This window comes from Oncorhynchus nerka, linkage group LG6 (genome assembly GCF_034236695.1).
Source record: "Oncorhynchus nerka isolate Pitt River linkage group LG6, Oner_Uvic_2.0, whole genome shotgun sequence".
Taxonomy (NCBI): domain Eukaryota; kingdom Metazoa; phylum Chordata; class Actinopteri; order Salmoniformes; family Salmonidae; genus Oncorhynchus; species Oncorhynchus nerka.
In genome coordinates this window covers 72,598,476-72,618,975 of record NC_088401.1, presented here as the reverse complement: position 1 = coordinate 72,618,975, position 20,500 = coordinate 72,598,476, and the positions used below count along the sequence as shown (strand labels likewise).

General features: G+C 42.8%; 1 protein-coding gene across 2 annotated transcripts; it reads left to right on the top strand.

The window, feature by feature from the left end:
• Positions 1-6,562: 6,562 nt before the first annotated feature.
• On the top strand, positions 6,563-20,049 carry dnajc4 (DnaJ (Hsp40) homolog, subfamily C, member 4). Of its 2 annotated transcripts, none has more exons than XM_065019848.1 (8): positions 6,563-6,672; positions 8,395-8,466; positions 8,622-8,756; positions 11,660-11,750; positions 13,301-13,473; positions 15,076-15,243; positions 16,944-17,030; positions 17,186-20,049. In XM_065019848.1, exons 3-8 carry the CDS (start codon positions 8,665-8,667, stop codon positions 17,283-17,285), a joined length of 711 nt encoding a protein of 236 aa, XP_064875920.1. In that variant the 5' UTR covers positions 6,563-6,672; positions 8,395-8,466; positions 8,622-8,664; the 3' UTR covers positions 17,286-20,049. The 2 variants fall into 2 exon arrangements, with proteins under 2 accessions (XP_064875920.1, XP_029518394.1); XM_029662534.2 differs by lacking the exon at positions 6,563-6,672 and adding an exon at positions 7,520-7,647.
• Positions 20,050-20,500: the final 451 nt, after the last annotated feature.

Sequence of the window (20,500 nt, the reverse complement as noted above, 5' to 3'; positions counted from 1 at the left end):
AAAAAAAGGAGGTTGATGCAAGCCACCACTGACATATTTTCGGTTCTGACCAGCACAAGCCAGCCTGACAAAAACAGGGGGAAGTGCCTGAGTGCCAGATACTCGGGGTAATTGACATCAGTGTCCCTACCCCCTGAATCGAGTTACAGCAAACCCCACCCTCCGTGGGGATAGAAAAGTGCGATAAGCGAGTGAGTCTAGCTAAAGACCCAGAAACGGAATGCGCTGAGATGGAGTCAGACAGCTTTTTTTCTGGTTTCTTATGAAGCCTAGAGACTAAATACGGGACAGTAGCATGGTTGTGTGCAACACTGTTTTCCCCTTGACTCCCCCGCCACCAGCCAATCGCTGTAATAGCATTCTGAATTTGTATACTCCGAGGTGCTTGTAGGCCTAGAATGGGACGCAAAGTCCCGTCCCTTTTCGTAACCAGGAATATCAGCTGTACCAGCAGTCCCGGATCTTTGACATAGCAACCACTCGGACTGCTTGCTTCTGGAAACAGGAGGATATTTCCTCCCTCAAAACGAGCACTGAGGCCTCGGGAACTGTAGATGTGATGAAGCCGCAAAAGTGTGGGGGACTCACAACAAATTGTAGCCTGTACCCTGACATTACTGTTTGCATGATACAGGGTGATACTGCGCATGCGCACTATTGGTTGTAGCGAACAGCGGGACTCCGGTGAAGTACCATCTGAAGGGGTGGGACGCCATCTTGTGGACTGGGAGAGTTTGGTTCTTCTTCCATTTCCACCACTCTTGACAACCGGGTGCCTGAACATGTTTAATCGAACTCACATACGGGAGACAACACTTAACACCCGTGAACACTCTGGAACTCAGTTGAAATGTGTTTAATGTGCCAAGGTTTGCTTATACAGCCCGGTCCACTCTGGGCACACGTGCTTCGGAGATCAGTGATGTATCCTGATTGGCCATGCCACTTGGGGGTACTATTGTCACAAGTAGCCTCACTCGGTTTAGCTGGTAAGATGGGTTCCGGTAACCAGCTGGCACCCAGTGCTGGACCGCACACATTAGCACACATTAAAAATAGACACAGGGAACTTATCATGGAGGTTAACCTACCGATCAGTCATAGGTACTGGCGACAAAGCACTTTGTAAAATAGCTGGGAATGGGACAGACAGCTCTGAAAAACGGACACTTTCGGTTGTAACAGAAAGGGCCGATTTGTAAATTAATCTAATTCCCAGGGACGAAAAGTGTTAAACTGGAGACAGACGGCTCATTCGGAGGTTAATATGAACCATAGAGACTGCGTGTGGGATAATAGCGAGGTCATGTCCAACCCTGCTCGTTCCCTCAAGTCCACTACCAACAACTAATCGCCTATGGAGCCCATAACCTGTACCACTAGTCACTTCATAGGGACTAGTGAGCTACAGGCAGGAATTAGCAATGAATTCCAGTAATAAGCCATTTATGTGAGAAGAGTTAATGTTTTTGCTGATGGGCGCACTGGTCATTCAGACCCGTGTCAAGGACCCTCGCTCCGGGAGTCACCACAGCCAAGTACTCGGGTGGCTGCTTCTTCATCAGAGGTGCACGCAAACCCTGTTTCCTTCACTGCCCCCAACTCCAGGAACTGAAAATAAGAATGGGGTTGCAATAAAGCCAGGTGAAAGCTAGCAGGTTTCACTCCCGGAAGTTAAGCATGCTAGCTAGCCTCTTTGGCCACAGCATGTTCCGTTTAGAATAACCAAGCGACTTAACACAACGTATACTCGACAAGACAGCTACCCAAGCAACTCCACCATGGGGAGGCAGGAATAGCTAGCAATAGCTAGCTTGCCTGAGTTATCTCAGTGATCAATGCCTCATTGCCTGCGTCCGTAATGGGTCTGCGGTAAAACGACCACCCCTCATCACTGTCAAACGCTCCCTAAAACACTTCAGCGAGCAGGCCTTTCTGATCGACCTGAATAACCAAGCGACTTAACACAACGTATACTCGACAAGACAGCTACCCAAGCAACTCCACCATGGGGAGGCAGGAATAGCTAGCAATAGCTAGCTTGCCTGAGTTATCTCAGTGATCAATGCCTCATTGCCTGCGTCCGTAATGGGTCTGCGGTAAAACGACCACCCCTCATCACTGTCAAACGCTCCCTAAAACACTTCAGCGAGCAGGCCTTTCTGATCGACCTGCCCGGGTATCCTGGAAGGATATTGACCTCATTCCGTCAGTAGAGGATGCCTGGTTATTCTTTAAAAGTGCTTTCCTCACCATCTTAAATAAGCATGCCCCGTTCAAACAATGTATAACCAGGAACAGATATAGCCCTTGGTTCACTCCAGACTTGACTGCCCTTGACCAGCACAAAAATCCTGTGGCGTACTGCATTAGCATCGAATAGCCCCCGTGATATGCAACTTTTCAGGGAAGTTAGGAACCAATATACACAGGCAGTTAGGAAAGCAAAGGCTAGCTTTTTCAAACAGAAATTTGCATCCTGTAGCACAAACTCCCAAAACTTCTGGGACACTGTAAAGTCCATGGAGAATAAGAGCACCTCCTCCCAGCTGCCCACTGCACTGAGGCTAGGAAACACTGTCACCACCAATACATCCACGATAATTGAGAATTTCAATAAGCATTTTTCTACGGCTGGCCATGCTTTCCACCTGGCTACCCCTACCTCGGTCAACTGCCCTGCACCCCCCACAGCAACTTGCCCAAGCCTCCCCATTTCTCCTTCACCCAAATCCAGATAGCTGATGTTCTGAAAGAGCTGCAAAATCTGGACCCCTACAAATCAGCTGGGCAAGACAATCTGGACCCTCTCTTTCTAAAATTATCCACTGCAATTGTTGCAACCCCTATTATTAACCTGTTCAACCTCTCTTTCGTATCGTCTGAGATCCCCAAAGATTGGAAAGCTGCCGCGGTGATCCCCCTCTTCAAAGGGGGGCACACTCTTGACCCAAACTGCTACAGACCTATATCTATCCTACCCTGCCTTTCTAAGGTCGTCGAAAGCCAAGTTAACAAACAGATCACCGACCATTTCGAATCCCACCGTACCTTCTCCGCTATGCAATCTGGTTTCCGAGCTGGTCATGGGTGCACCTCAGCCACGCTCAAGGTACTAAACGATTTCATAACCGCCATCAATAAAAGACAATACCGTGCAGCCATATTCATTGACCTGGCCAAGGCTTTCGACTCTGTCAATCACCACATTCTTATCGGCAGACAGCCTTGGTTTCTCAAATGACTGCTTCTCCTACTTCTCAGACAGAGTTCAGTGTGTCAAATTGGAGGGCCTGTTGTCCGGACTTCTGGCAGTCTCTATGGGGGTGCCACAGGGTTCAATTCTCAGGCTGACTCTTTTCTCTGTATACATCAATGATGTCGCTCTTGCTGCTGGTGATTCTCTGATCCAGACGACACCATTCTGCATACTTCTGGCCCTGTGTTATCTAACCTCCAGACGAGCTTCAATGCCATACAACACTTCTTCTGTGGCCTCCAATTGCTCATAAATGCAAGTAAAACTAAATGCATGCTCTTCAACCGATCACTGCCCGCACCTGCCCACTCATCTAGCATCACTACTCTGGACGGTTCTGATTTAGAATATGTGGACTTCTACAAATACCTAGGTGTCTGGTTAGACTGTAAACTCTCCTTCCAGACTCACTTTAAGCATCTCTAATCCAAAATTAATATAGAATCGGCTTCCTATTTTGCAACAAAGCATCCTTTACTCATGTTGCAAAACATACCCTCGTAAAACTGACTATCCTACCGATCCTTGACTTCGGCGATGTCATTTACAAAATAGCCTCCAATACCCTACTCAGCAAATTGGATGCAGTCTATCACAGTGCCATCCGTTTTGTCACCAAAGCCCCATATACTACCCAACACTGAAACCTTTATGCTCTCGTTGGCTGGCCCTCGCTTCATATTCATCGCCAAACTCACTGGCTCCAGGCCATCTGTAAGTCTAGGCTAGGGAAAGCCCCGCCTTATCTCAGCTCACTGGTCACCATAGCAGCACCCACCTGTAGCACGCGCACTAGCAGGTATATTTCACTGGTCACCCCCAATTCCTCCTTTGGCCGCCTTTCCTTCCAGTTCTCTGCTGCCAATGACTGGAGCGAATTGTAAAAAACACTGAAGCTGGAGACTCATATCTCCCTCACTAACTTTAAGCACCAGCTGTCAGAGCAGCTCACAGATCATTGCACCTGTACATAGCTCATCTGTAAATAGTCCAAATAACTCTGTGTTGTTGTTTGTGTCGCACTGCTTTCCTTTATCTTGGCCAGGTCGCAGTTGGAAATGAGAACTTGTTCTCAACTGGCCTACCTGGTTAAATAGAGGTGAAATAAAAATAAAAACATGTTTAAAAAAACTTGTTTATCTAACCCAGTCGCAAAAGTCCACGTAAAACCGAATCACCAAGTTGGGACCGGACCCTTCATCAAAAAGTCTGGGAAGAGAGGCAAGTGGTGCTTGACCGAGGCAGACAAAGGCGGTGGGGGGGTACCCACCGAATCTGACCGCCCTCTCTCTTCTAGTAGCCTCCTGTAACTGGCAACCGTGAGCAGTCACTGCATACCCCATAGCCAGGCAGACAAGACATTTGCTCTGACCATGGTCCCAACCGAGGTACTGGAAAGTTGCCATCTGTAATTCCTAGCTTCCCCAAGATTTCTACATGTCTTTCCAGGGAGTGTGTATGTAGTACGTGGCAATATGCACACGGACTGGTTCAAGGGAGGGCAGTTTCAACGTACTCCAAACTAAGAGAAACTACATATTGTTAGAGTTGCGTAAATTCGTATCTGGTATCAGGATAAATATAACAATGAGTCACCGATTTTATACTATGTATTTTTATTAGCTAAGTAATAAATGGCAAATGCAACTTTCGTATATAGGGGCTCACTGTAATGCCACGCAGGGCAGAACAGAGAACTGACAAGATGTATGTAAACAGTATTCTTTATACTGTGATAGACAGTTCCAACCCGTCTGTTGGCCTATCACAGTGGAGACTGGGCGTGGTTTAAACTTGCTCAGCCTATTGCAGGCGCTCAGGCGGGTCCCCGCCTCTTGGCGCTTCTGTTGATAGATGTAACTGTTGCTGTGAAGAACATCCATGCGCTCATGCTCAATACCGTTATCTCTCACCTGGCTCCTGTTATCTAACAAAAGACTGCTTGTTCTGCAACCCCATGCTCTGAATGTGCCCCCCCCAACTCATTGGACAGTTCCTGTCTTCTGTATTTTTCCATCATGAGAAAGGCCCATGGACCTGAAGCTTTTAACAATGTTTCAAGTCAGCTATGTTGCATAACACATACATACATCCACACAAGCCAACAGCAGATAATATTCAATCATATATATGGTCATGGCTATAATGTAAAACACAGGATCCAACAATATAGATCGTGAGTATCTTTCAGAGAAATTCTATAACCACATGACTGGAGGCATGATCTCGTCCCCAAACCCGGCTTAGCCATCGTCGTCTCGCTTGTTTTCTTAGTCATTTTACTAATTACAACAGTAAATTGAAGAATAACAAATGGTTTGAGGTTAGAAAATTAGGAGAACAAGTACAACCTTCAGCACACAACGTCCAGGGGGTGAGCACGCGCTACCACTAGGGGAAAGTTTTGTTGGCGCAACGTAACACAGTCTTGTTTTGCAATTGTTTGTTTAGTAGTGTGAATCATTCCTGTTCACACCGAGGTGAAGAGCGGAATAATTGAAGGAATAAATCCCAGCCTCACATTTTTCACTTGTGGAAGGTGGGGCTTCCAGCGAGGCACTGATTTCATCGGGCTCGTCATGCGTGATTGTAGATCCTTCAACCAAAGTCGCGGGAGTACCGAAGTTGACTGACTGAAATGTGATGCTTTTCATGGCACTCCGATTCCGAAGTGACTTTTTCATAGCAGGTTAGGAGACTAATGTTAGGAAAATGGTTAGCGAAAATGCTCTCCCAACCTGCTACAAAAATCACTTTTCAAAGTGTTGTGGAAACAGTGTGTCCCATGCAGGAAAAGTATTTGAATTCATTTTCGGGCTGAATCGGTTTATAAAATGTTCCCGAAATTACAAGAGTCCAATATTGGGAGAAAACTGTAGCTAAGGAGCTGCTTTAAACTGAATAGCTAGTGAACTGGCTTGGTAGTAGCCCTTCATCATGACTCTCAGTTCCATTAGATTTCACATACAGTGCATTCAGAAGGAATTCAGACCCCTTGACTTTTTCCACATGATGATAAGTTACAGGCTCATTCTAAAATGGATTACATTAAAAATGTTCTTCATCAATCTACAATGTGAGTATTCAGACCCTTTGCTATGAGACTTGAAATTGAGCTCAGGTACATCCTGTTTCCATTGATCATCCTTGAGATGTTTCTACAACTTGATTGGAGTCCACCTGTGGTAAATTAAATTGCTTGGACATGATTTGGAAAGGCACACACCTGTCTATATAAGGTCCCACAGTTGACAGTGCATGTCAGATCAAAAATCAAGTCATGAGGTCGAAGGAATTGTCCGTGGAGATCTGGGACAGGATTGAGTGAGGCAAAGATCTGGGGAAGGGTACCAAAAAAACAACTGCAGCTTTGAAGGTCCCGAAGAACAAAGTGGCCTCGATCATTCTTAAATGTAAGAATTTTGGAAACACCAAGACTCTTCCTAGAGCTGGCCTCCCAGCCAAACTGATCGATCGGGGAGAAGGGTCTTGTTCAGGGACGTGACCAAGAACCCGATGGTCACTCTGACAGAGCTCCAGAGTTCCTCTATGGAGATGTTAAATCAGTTTCTCGCCAATATTCGTGTAACTGTTTGAAATAAACAACACCTTGTCCTGACAAGGTAACGTACACAAAAATAGATCTAGTTATAAAGATGCTTACCACATACGGTTCCCTCCACCGCTCTAGCATAAACAAGTAAAGTCAAGCCTGAATAAAGAACATGTTTCGTTACAATTTCTGGAGTCGGCGCTGACTGAACTAAAGCCTTGAGCGTTTGGTAAAGTCATAAACATGTTCAAAAACAGTCGGTGAGAGACACAAGTGTGTGGTCTCAAGTTTAAACAAAAGTAAGTCCAGGAAGTGGTTTTGGGGATAGAGGGTCAAAACAATCAGGTCAGCCTCGCCCACTCTCACAGCAGAGTTGTGTTCAGTTCGCTTGAACATTTACTACGTTGCGGAACAGTTTGTACTGAACAACACTTTTCCCCAATACGTCATTGAAAATACTTTTGATTTAATGTAGAAAATTGCTGTTAGCAAGAAAAAACAATCCACTTGATGCATCTCTTGTAGAGAATGGAAAGGCATGAAAGGGTTAACCTTCAAAATAAAAAACGTTTAGTAGCGTATGGTCGTGCTCAGTATGGAAAAAACGTTTAGAAAGGGAATGAAACTGGGTACTATATCGTCCTGAATTTGTCAAATAGGAACACATGTGTTTTCCGTTGTAAAACATTTTTGCCACAGCGTCCCTTACTGAAAACTACCCTACCCAGACAACAATGTTGCAGACAGCAGCACTGCACTCTGTAAAAGACACTTATGTAACAACCCGTTCCCATTATTTTTTTTGTTATGAAACGAAGAAAATGCTGTTTTTTTGGTACGTCTGTGCTTCTTTACCCTTAATTCTGTCTTTTGTTAAAATACTAGTGTGTTTTTGCCACATAAAATCATAGGTCAACAGTCTCTTTAGTTGATTTAGCTAGCTAACGTTAGCTACTACTGGCTGAATTCTACCTAGTTAGCTAGCTAGCCATGCTAACTAGAGTACACTGTGTTGACTGTACAATTTCGACCGATAATAACTAAATATATATGCATAAAGTAAGTTAACTGGGTAGCCAGTTATGTCCACAAGTGTATAGCTACAGATACTATCAAGTTTGTTTAATGCTTCTCCACACTAGCTAACGTTAACTAGCCAGGACAGCTAACAAATGTTCAAAACATAATCAATTGAGTAACTAGTTAGTTGATTTGCAAGGGACAGGACAACGTGTAACTTGCTGTGAATTACTGTAGTTAATGACTGAACTGTTGTTGTATTCATGCTGTGACTACAGTGTCTTCAACTCTTCTCATTTTAAATTGGCCAGCGTCAATCTCAGTGGAAAGATTCAAGGGACTAGCTATGTTGACTCTATTTATCAAGTAAAAAAAAATACTAGCTCTGTTGACTATATTAATCAAGTAAAAAAAAGATTCGCTCTGTTGACTATATTTATCAAGTTAAAAAAAGACTAGCTCTGTTGACTATATTTATCAAGTTAAAAAAAGACTAGCTCTGTTGACTATGCTCAAAGCCTGCAAAATATATGACGCCCTCTTTGTTCTTGTTGTGTTGCAGTGACTGAGTGGACTCTCCTCTTTGTCCTGTTGCTGACCACTATCTTTTCAATGACATCCTACTGACTGAACGGTATATGTGACAACGGCACCCTATTATCACATTATATGGGGAAAGCATTTGTAACTGTCTTTGATGTAATAGGCATGTGATTGATAACTCATCCCTAGATATAGTTTTTATACTTGCCACTACTGATATTGTCCTATGTCTTTTCTCCTCCGTAGGTAATTTGTTTTGTAAACTCCATAGGCAACAATACTTCCCACCATGCAGTTGGAGGCCCAGTTGCGTCTTTGTCAGAGCTGTCTATGGTGCTGCAAGAGCGGACTGCGCCTGCTCTTTCAGAGCTCTATGCACAGGTATGCTCTCCCTCTACAGCACATATGTCAGAGTCAAGGCCCGCGGGCCACATCCGGCCCGCAAGAAGGTTTTTTACGGCCCCTGGGATGATCTTGATTTATTATTAGAACCGGCCCGCAGCAAGCCGGCAGCCCGCAGATCTTTTACACGCACCAATACTACATTTCCCACAATGCAAAGGTGACGCACCGAGCAGTAGGCTGCTTCATTTCAATATTTATTGGCACAGCAGTCGTCAGCATCACAGTAAAATTAACTTTCAGATACCCATCAAAAATGGCAAAACGGAAGGTGGATACTGAGAACCAGTTGGGGTTTCAAACAAGGTGGGAGTCGGAGTATATGTTCACGAAGGTAGCTGGAAAACCTGTGTGTCTTCTGTGTGGAGAAAGTGTGGCGGTACTGAAAGAGTATAATCTGAGACGACATTATGAAACGAAACACGCGGACAAAAACAAGAATATGGACATGGAACAAAGGCTACAAAAGGCAGAGGAATTAAAACGAGGCCTCAAATCTCTGGACAGGCTCTGTTCAAAAAAGCCAAATCACAAGGCCAGGCTGCTGTCAAGGCCAGTTTTATTTTGGCAGAAGAGATCGCTAAATCAGCCCGGCCATTTACGGAGGGGATTTCATCAAAAACTGCATGATTAAAGTTTGTGTGAAGTTTGCCCAGAAAAAGGCAACTCTTTTTAAATGTGAGTCTGAGCAGAAACACCATTGCGAAGAGAGTAGACCAGTTGTCCATCAATCTAAAAGAGCAGCTTGTGAAAAAGGGAAAAGATTTTATTGCATATTCCTTGGCTGTGGATGAGAGCACCGACATTTCTGACATTGCCCAGTTGTCAATTTTCATCCGCGGAGTGGACTCCAACCTAAAGCGTGACAGGAGTTTTGGCTTTACGTCCTATGCATGGCACAACTACGGGGCATGATTTGTATGAAGAGGTGTCAAGATGTGTAAATGAGATGGAGCTGCCTTGGGAAAAACTCGTGGGTTTGACAACCGGAGCACCTGCGATGTGTGGACACAGGAGCGGACTGGTGGCGAAGATAATACAAAAGATGCAAGAGGAAAAGATGGATGCGACAGGTGAGCTGACAGCTTATCATTGTATCATACACCAGGAGCTGCGTTGTGCGGTAAAGCCTTGAAAATGGAGCATGTAATGAGCATCATCACGCGCACAGTTAACTTTATCAGAGCCAAAGGTTTGAATCACCGCCAGTTCAAGGCATTTCTGACGGAGTTAGAAACGGAGCATGGTGATTTTGCCTTATCACACAGAGGTGCGATGGCTAAGCCAGGGAAAGGTGCTTCAAAGATGTTTCAGGAGCTTCTGTGAGGAGATTTGTCTGTTCTTGGACAGCAAAGGGAAAGACACAACACAACTCCGAGACGAAATGTATCACTCATGTTTCTGTGTGAAATGGCTTTTCTGTGTGACATTACGAGTCATCTGAATGCAATAAACTTGCAGCTGCAGGATCGGGATCGTGTCATCTCTGATATGTACAGTACAGTGAAGGCATTTAAAACCAAACTGACTCTGTGGGAGACGCAGATGCGGAAAGAAAATTTGAGCCACTTTCCCAGCTGCCAGACCATGAAAGAAGCTCTCTACCAGTGCGTTCGAGCACACAGTTGGCTGATAAAATAGGTATGCTTGCCGCTGACTTTCGAAAATATCGATTTGCTGACTTTGAAGCACAAAAAAGCAGGTTGGAACTGCTCGGTAACCCATTTGCTGTTGACGTGGAAAGCTCCACCAAACCTCCAAATGGAGTTGATTGACCTCCAATGCAATGATGCACTGAGGGCAAAATATGCGGCAGTGGGTGCTGCGGAGTTCGCCCGTTTCCTCCCGGCACAATGCCCCAGCTGCGCATCCAGGCTGCTCAAACGTTGTCTATGTTTGGCAGCACATACCTGTGTGAACAACTGTTTTCTTTGATGAACCTGAACAAAACATCACACAGAAGTCGACTTACTGCTGAACACCTCCACTCAATTCTGAGGATTTCTTCAGCTCAGAGCCTTACCCCGAACATTGATGAACTTGTGGAAAAGATGGGACACCACCAAGTATCACCCTCAACCTCAAACAAGTGAACATTACTGTGCAATCACATATTTAGAGTTTTTACTCAGTTCAAGTTTAAAAGTTAAAATGTAATATTTGTTTTCACTGCATGTTACTTCTCCTTAAACAAAGTGTTGTTTTTGATTAATAGATTTTTGCACTTTATTTTTTTGTATTTCAATCCAATTATATTTTAAAATATTTCAGTTGAGTGGATGATAGAAAATTGCTATTATTGTTTTTCTTTGAAGTAAATTTAGCCCACTTTTGCTAAAATAGAAAATATAGTCTACTGATGGTGCCTTGAATACCGGTTTCTTTCATTTAATGTTCATGTTATGGGGATATTTATATAAAGGAAATTTGTCTTTTGTGTCTGTTGAAAATTAAAGATTACTGACAGAGCCATAAGAAAATATTGCTTTATTTATCTGATCATATTGTAATATATTTGTTAGGTTTTCAGTAGGTTCAATTAGGTTCACTAGACTATATGCGTCATTTAAAAAATTTTCAATGAACATTCGAACAGTCCGGCCCTCGTCTTGTAGCTGATTTTTTTATTTGGCCCTCCGTCCATTTGACTTTGACACCCCTGCTCTACAGTATTTACCTTTGTGCACAGCTATACAATGTGCATGGTAGTGTGTTTGTGTGCATTTGACACTTGTCTAGTTAAACTGTACTTACACTAGTATGCTGATGATTGTGGTCTGTTAGGCATTGTTGAGTCCAAGGTCCCAATACTGTACTGTATGTGGTCCCAGTACTGTGTGTTGTTATCCTGTATAATTAGCATTCATTGTGTCTCATTGCAGAGCGGCATTTAACCACTACGACCTTCTTGGTGTAAAACCTGATGCCACACTGGAGCAAATCAAGAATGCATTTTTCGATAAATCAAAAAAGGTACGACAATCTCCTAACCTATCAACTAAAATCTTTAAATACTTAGTAAATTCATAAAAGGCACATGGTTTAAGCAGCAGATATTTAGGGTTTATTGTTGCATGCAATTATGGTTTATAAGGAATTGCAACTTCTCTCACCGACCACACGAGTGCACTCTTCCACAGTATTTTTCTATCTTCCAACATCACATTCCCACTGTGTTCATGAATAAATATACAGTGAGCTCCAAAAGTATTGGGACAGTGACATGTTTTGTTTTGGCACTGTACTCCAACACTTTTAATTTAAAATGATACAGTGACTATGAGGTTAATGTGCATTTTCATCCATATTGGTTGAACCTTTTAGAAATTACAGCATGTATTGTACATAGTAACCCCATTTTAGGGGCCCAAAAATATTGGGACAAATTCACCTATGTCTTTTAAAGTTGTCAAATTTAGTATTTGGTCCCATATTTCTAGCACATGATTACATCAAGTTTGTGACTCTACAAACTTGTTGGATGCTATTGCTGTTTGTTTTGGTTGTGTTTCAGATCATTTTGTGCCTAATCGAAATTAATGGTAAATAATGTATTGTCATTTTGGAGTCACTTTTATTGTAAATAGGAATATATATATATATATATATATAATATACTATATTAATGTGGCTGCTACCATGATTATGGATTATCCTGAATGAATCATGAGTAATGATGAGTGAGAAAGTTAGACACACAAATATCATACCTCCAAGACATACTAACCTCTCACCATTACAATAACAGGGGATGTTAGCATTTTTGGGGGGTGTTATGATATTTGTGCGTCTAACTTTCTCACTAATCATTATTCACGATTCATTCAGGACCGCCTGTAATCATGGTAACATCCACATTAATGTAGAAGAGACATTCTGTTCTTACAAAATGATAGTCACAAGCGAGATGTAATCATTGCGTGCTAGGAATATGGGACCAAATACTAAACTTTTGATTACTTTAATAAACATATAAGTGAATTTGTCCCAATAATTTTGGTCCCCTAATATGGGGGGGGGACTATGTATAAAAAGTGCTGTAATTTCTAAACGGTTCACCCGATATGGATGAAAATACCCTCAAATTAAAGCTGACGGTCTCATACTCACGTATCATTTCAAATCCAAAGTGCTGGAGTACAGAGCCAAAACAACAAATGTGTCACTGTCCCAATACTTTTGGAGCTCACTGTTGTACTGTTTGTTTTTGTGTTGTGAGGATCTCTATGTTAACAGGGATGTACAGTATATTTACCAGTACATATTTGTATTGTGTGTGTGTGTTGTATTATGTCAGTACATGAGTTTTCTGCAGTTTGTAGCTACACAGTAAGTTTATATCTATCTGTATGTATGCATGTACAGTAGTAACCCTGGTTTGTCTAAATCCTCATCCTGACTGCTCAAATGTAGTGTACACAAATCCATTTAGCACCGACTGAAACAGCGGGACCATTCAACAGTGTGATGGTATCTACTGCTTTTTCATCACTAATCCTCACTGCCCCCTGTCTCTCTACCAGATGCACCCAGACAGTGACCCGTCTAACCCGGGGCTGCATGGCCAGTTTGTGGAGCTGAACGAGGCCTACAGGGTGCTGAGTAAGGAGGTGTCCAGGAGAGAGTACGACCTGCGGCAACGGCACCCTTACACCGGGGGACAGGCCTTCAGGCCCACCTCCACATACAACCCCAGGTACATAAACAAATGTGCACACACTCAAGCAAGCAGGAACTAACCCATGCATACACACACACACACACACACGTCCCATTATGGCTGGTGAAAACCAAACACTGCATTCCACAGTAAGAAGCTCATACAAATGGTCAAGCATGGTGTTGGTGGTAGTGTGATGGTTTGATGCTTTCCTGCCTCAGGACCTGGACGACTTGCCTTAATAGAAGGAACCATACATTCTGCTCTGTATCAGAGAATTCTACAGGAGAATGTCAGGCCAGAATGTCAGGCCATCTGTCTGTGAGCTGAAGCTGAAGGACAGCTGGGTCATGCAGCAAGACAATGGTTCTACATAAAAATGGCTAAAAATAAACACATTTGAAGTTTTGGAATTGCCTATTCAAAGTCCAGACCTAATCCCAATTGAGAATTTATGGCAGGACTTGAAACGAGCAGTTCATGCTTGAAAACCCACATATGTCATTGAGTTAAAGCAATTCTGCATGCAAGAGTGGGCTAATATTCCTCCACAGCGATGTTAGAGACTGATCAACAACTATGGGAAGTATTTGGTTGGAGTCATTGCAGCTGAAGGTGGGGGGAAATTACTTTTTCACACAGGGGAATCAGGTGTTGCACAACTTTGTTAAGTAAATAAATAAAACAAGTATCACTTTTGTTTATTTGGAAACTCAGGTTCCCTTTATTTAAATTAGGTTTTGGTTGAAAATCTGATAACAGTCAGTATCAAAAATATGCAAAAGTAGAGAAAATTAGAAAGGGTGCAAATACCTTTTCACGGCGCTGTATATACTGTATTTGTATTTATTATGGATCCCCATTAGGTCCTGCCAAGGCAGCAGCTGCTCTTCCTGAGGTCCAGCAAAATTAAGGCAGTTTATACCATTTTAAAAACATTACAATACATTCACAGATGCTATCTTCTGTATACCACCCCTACCTTGTCACAGCACAACTGATTGGCTCAAATGCATTAAGAAGGAAAGAAATTCCAGAAATGAACTTTTAACAAGGCACACCTATTAATTGAAATGCATTTCAGGTGACTACCTCATGAAGCTGGTTGAGAGAATGCCAAGCGTGTGCAAAGCTGTCATCAAGGCAAAGGGTGGCTACTTATATATATATATATATATAATATAAATAATATAAAATATATTTTGATTTGTTTAACACTTTTCTGGTTACTACAGGATTCCATATGTGTTATTTCATAGTTTTTACGTCTTCACTATTATTCTACAATGTAGAAAATAGTACAAACAATGAAAAAACGTTGAATGAGATTGTGTGTCCAAACTTTTGACTTGATTTGATTTACTGTATATATAATCTGGACTGTGAAATTGCTCGACCTAATATTTCTTAGTTCCATTCTTTTACGTTTTAGATTTGTGTGTATTGTTAGATATTACTGCAGTGTTGGAGCTAGGAACACATGCATTTCGCTACACCCACAATAACATCTGCTAAATATATGTATGTGACCAATAGAATTATATTTTATTTGACACACGCACAAACAGCCCTGTGTGAGTTCATACACAAATCTCAAGAGTTTTTCCCCTTTTCTCTCTCCCTGTCTACCTCTCTCAGGGCGGAAGCTCAGGAGAGTATGCGCTACTGGGATCAGTTCAAACACTCTCGGCCTCAGGAGACCACAGCTGAGGAGTGGGAGAGGAAGAGGAAGAGGAACTTTAGAATAGTTAGCTACTGTATGCTCATCATGGGACTGAGCATCAGCTCTCACGTTCTCTTCTTTAGGTAACATCATGGGCCTGAGCATCAGCGCTCACATTCTCTACTTTAGGTAACATCATGGGACTGAGCATCAGCGCTCACGTTCTCTTCTTTAGGTAACATCATGGGACTGAGCATCAGCGCTCACATTCTCTACTTTAGGTAACATCATGGGACTGAGCATCAGCTCTCACGTTCTCTTCTTTAGGTAACATCATGGGACTGAGCATCAGCGCTCACGTTCTCTACTTTAGGTAACATCATGGGACTGAGCATCAGCGCTCACGTTCTCTTCTTTAGGTAATATCATGGGACTGAGCATCAGCGCTCACGTTCTCTTCTTTAGGTAATATCATGGGACTGAGCATCAGCGCTCACATTCTCTACTTTAGGTAATATCATGGGACTGAGCATCAGCGCTCACGTTCTCTACTTTAGGTAATATCATGGGACTGAGCATCAGCGCTCACGTTCTCTTCTTTAGGTAACATCATGGGCCTGAGCATCAGCGCTCACGTTCTCTACTTTAGGTAACATCATGGGCCTGAGCATCAGCGCTCACGTTCTCTACTTTAGGTAACATCATGGGCCTGAGCATCAGCGCTCACATTCTCTTCTTTAGGTAACATCATGGGCCTGAGCATCAGCGCTCACATTCTCTACTTTAGGTAACATCATGGGCCTGAGCATCAGCGCTCACATTCTCTACTTTAGGTAACATCATGGGCCTGAGCATCAGCGCTCACATTCTCTTCTTTAGGTAACATCATGGGCCTGAGCATCAGCGCTCACGTTCTCTTCTTTAGGTAACATCATGGGACTGAGCATCAGCGCTCACATTCTCTACTTTAGGTAATATCATGGGACTGAGCATCAGCGCTCACATTCTCTACTTTAGGTAATATCATGGGACTGAGCATCAGCGCTCACGTTCTCTACTTTAGGTAACATCATGGGACTGAGCATCAGCGCTCACGTTCTCTACTTTAGGTAACATCATGGGACTGAGCATCAGCGCTCACATTCTCTACTTTAGGTAACATCATGGGACTGAGCATCAGCGCTCACGTTCTCTACTTTAGGTAACATCATGGGACTGAGCATCAGCGCTCACGTTCTCTACTTTAGGTAACATCATGGGACTGAGCATCAGCGCTCACGTTCTCTACTTTAGGTAATATCATGGGACTGAGCATCAGCGCTCACGTTCTCTTCAGGTAATATGGGAAAAGACCAGAGTGAAACTGATACTTGGACATTAAAACTGTATGTATGTATGTACACTCAGCACATAATTAAATACGAAATGGAGGACTTCTGTCACGTTCAAGGAAAGGAATCACACTTTTGTCACTCAAATGCATTTCTTAGTAATGTGCCAAAATGTGACATTTGACTATTACTGCTATTATTATGTTTTTACTCATTCATAGTCTAGACTAAATGGTCTGTAGACTCTGATTACTGTCTGTTTTGTAGGCACAGGTGCCCCTGGCTCAGACCCAGGTTGTGCTGTCATATATCTAGTAATCTGTGTTTTGGCACGATGACTTGAAAGCACTTTTATTGTTTGTAGAGATTCAACTTTTCCTGGTATGACTATTTGTACTAGTGCGGAATAATAAAACATGAATAATAATCCAAATACCAATTGAACTGGCAACGATATTCCACTGTGTGCAAGTCTGTTGTCTGACAGGTCTCTCTGTCTTCCGGTCACACAGAAAGTTGGAGTCGGTCCATAACAACTTCATGGACGAAAAGGACAGGGTCATCACACAGATCTACAACGAGTCCAAAAAAAGGGCAAGGTGTGTGAGAATTCAAACGTGTTATAAGTCTTTATTACATGTGTTACTACACTGTTCTAGTTACGGTAGTGGTAATTATCAACCTTGCATCGAGTATGTATTAATATGTAGGATATACCTGAGACTGGACCTGATTTCTTCATTTTGATTTGCAGAGTGAACGGGTTTAAGAAGCAGACAGAGATTCTCAGACAGAAACATGCAGACTTCCTGGAGAAATACAAAATCACTCGCAACAGTGGAGAGGACAAGTAGGAGTTTCGTAGAATAAGACTACACCTTAAAACAAGGTGGATTGAGTTGGCGGAAGGCCAATGAAGAGGAATGGAGTCAGTCAGGAAGGGGAGTGAACGGTTGAGTGTGTTAGGAGTAGTTAGCTTTCAAAGAAAATAACATTGGGGCAAACGTTGATGATGTGCACAGCTGATGTTTTCTTGGACCTCGGATACTAAGCTGAGGAGTAAAAAAAAAGATGTGTATTAACAACAGTATGTAATGCCTGGTTGAAACTGGAACTGGAACGGCATATGGGGTACATGTCTTTGTCACAGTAGAAAGTCGACCCCAGACGTTCTAGGTTTCTTCAGAAGGAGAATGTTTGTGGAGGTTTGGTCCGGTATCAGAAGATTAACAGCAGTAGGACCTGGTCGTTAGCAATACATCTCTTCCTCTGTTGGATGGAACCAAGACTCCTGTTAGCCAGTTGCTAATTGGTTCACAGTGACATGCCGTTTTCCCCCATGCCCGTTCAGAGGAAGTATGATTGGAGTTCATATGACAGTGTGAATTTGCACACTGGAGATCCAGTACAGTGTTGCGTACTGAAGACAAATCAAAGGTAAAACTCCCTTCATGACGGATAGGGGGTGCTGTGTACAGCTTCCCTTGAACCAATGGGATTCAGTCATTGTGCCTCTCTGTGAGTCAATGATATCATGGAACTCTTGACATCGCTACTGGGCCCATGGTGGACCCAAATACAGTCATAAAGAGTTTTTCCTGACAATGATACCTATAGGCAATATTTCGGGCCTAGAGCATTTCCTGGTCATATGATGAGGGAAAACTGTTCCCAGATACAGTGCATTCGGAAAGTATTCAGACCCTTTGACTTTTTCCACATTTTGTTACATTACAACCTTATTCTAAAATTGATTAAATATTTTTTCCCCCCTCATCAATCTATACACAATACCCCATAATGACAAAGTATAAACAGGTTTTTAGAAATGATTGCAAATTTATAAAAAACAAAAAACTGAAATATCACATTTACATAAGTATTCAGACCCTTTACCCAGTACTTTGTTAAAGTACCTTTGGCATTTTTCTCTGCAGTTATTCTCAAGCTCTGTCAGGTTGGATGGGGAGTGTTGCTGCACAGCTATTTTCAGGTCTCTCCAGAGATGTTTGATCGAGTTCATGTCCGGGCTCTGGCTGGGCCACACTAGGACATTCAGAGACTTGTCCCGAAGCTACTCTGTGTTGTTTTGGCTGTGTGCTTAGGGTCGTTGTCCTGTTGGAAGGTGAACCTTCACCCCAGTCTGAGGTCCTGAGTGCTCTGGAGCAGGTTTTCATCAAGGATCTCTCTGTACTTTGCTCTGTTCATCTTTCCCTCAATCCCGACCAGTCTCCCAGTCCCTGCCGCTTTAAAACATCCCACAGCATGATACTGCCACCACCATGCTTCACCGTAGGGATGGTGCCAGGATTTCTCCAGACGTGACACTTAGCATTCAGGCCAAAGAGTTCAGTCTTGGTTTCATCAGACCAGAGAATCTTGTTTCTCCTGGTCTGAGAGTCCTTTAAGTACCTTTTGGTTACTCTACCATAAAGGCCTGAATGGTGGAGTTCTGCAGAGATAGTTGTCCTTCTGGAAGTTTCTCCCATCTCTACAGAGGAACTCTGGAGCTCTGTCAGATTGACCATCGTGTTGTTGGTCACCTCCCTGACCAAGTCTCTTCTCCCCTGATTGCTCGGTTTGGCCGGGTGGCCAGGTCTAGGAACCGTCTTGGTGGTCCCAAACTTCTTCCAATTTAGAATGATGCAGGCCACTGTCTTCTCCGGGACCTTCAATGCTGCAGAAATGATCTGTGCCTCGACATAATTCCTGTCTCTGAGCTCTACGGACTATTCCTTCGATCTCATGGCTTTGTTTTTGTCTGACATGCACTGTCAATTGTGGGGCCTTATATAGGCAGGTGTGTGTGCCTTTCCAAATCATATCTAATCAATTGAATTTACCACAGGTGGAATCCATGTCAAAACATCTCAAGGATGATCAATGGAAACAGGATTGCATCTGAGTTCAATTTCGAGTCTCATAGCAAAGGGTCTGAATACTTGTGTAAATAAGGTCTTTCTTTTTTAAATGTATACATTTGCAAACATTTCTAAACACCTGTTTTCACTTTGTCATTATGGCATGTTATTTGTAGATTGAAAAAAATTGTATTTAATACATTTTAGATGTTTTTTTTACCTTTATTTAACCAGGCAAGTCAGTTAAGAACAGATTCTTATTTTCAATGACGGCCTAGGAACAGTGGGTTAACTGCCTGTTCAGGGGCAGAACGACAGATTTGTACCTTGTCAGCTCGGGGGGTTTGAACTTGCAACCTTCCGGTTACTAGTCCAATGCTCTAACCACTAGGCTGCCCTAACCACTAGGCTGTATATTAACGTGAAAATGAAGTCATATTATGACTTTCTAAAAATGTATTTAATTGTACCCTTGTCTGATGTTGACAAATTAATTTTAGGAATGTTAATTATAAAAGGGAAATATTTGATTTATTGCCGTGTGGGCAACCTCAACCTCAATCTCTGAGATGAGGATATTGTATTTAATTTATTGTTATGTTGACTGCCAACTGACACTTACCATAATGCCTTGTTTCAGTGTCTTATTAGTCACAGATTGTGTTTCAGAGTGATTTTTTTATGACCGCATTTAACTCTTCCCAGTGTCATTATAGATTCATTCAATGATAAATAAACACTGTTCCTCTGGTCTCAACCCAAATCATCCAATGTTTATTTTTGAGTTTGTTTTTCACTGATTCCACTATTGCGTGTCGTGTCAAGTTTGAGAGTGAGTGAGGGGTGCTGAAAAACATGGGGTGCAGAGTGTGTTAATGACTCTCTGGCCTCATGTTGTTTCGCAAGCCCTTAGCTGAAACCACAGGGAAGATAACAGGTCCTGGCATACCCACATCCCCCATCTGGTGTATGAGTGCCCCCTCATAACCCAAACACACCACACTGACAGACTCTTCTTTCAATGTAAAGACAAACTGATGGAAGACAGGGTTCACTGTAGTCTGTGCTGCTGACAGAGGTTTTGTAACTGTGACTTAAAGTAGTTGGGGCAAATGTGTTATTCTTTTCAAATAAATTCACTGGGGGTGATCAGTTATTGCTTGGGGTGTTTTGTGTCCTGTCAGTCAGAGAGATCTTGGAGGAGGATT

Bases quoted from the DNA above. Each gene is read 5' to 3' on its own strand.
- dnajc4 (XM_065019848.1), top strand. From the start codon at position 8,665: ATGCAGTTGGAGGCCCAGTTGCGTCTTTGTCAGAGCTGTCTATGGTGC. The intron at 8,757-11,659 runs GTATGCTCTCCC...GTCTCATTGCAG, and splicing joins TTTCAGAGCTCTATGCACAG to AGCGGCATTTAACCACTACG. The intron at 11,751-13,300 runs GTACGACAATCT...TCTCTCTACCAG, and splicing joins TTTTCGATAAATCAAAAAAG to ATGCACCCAGACAGTGACCC.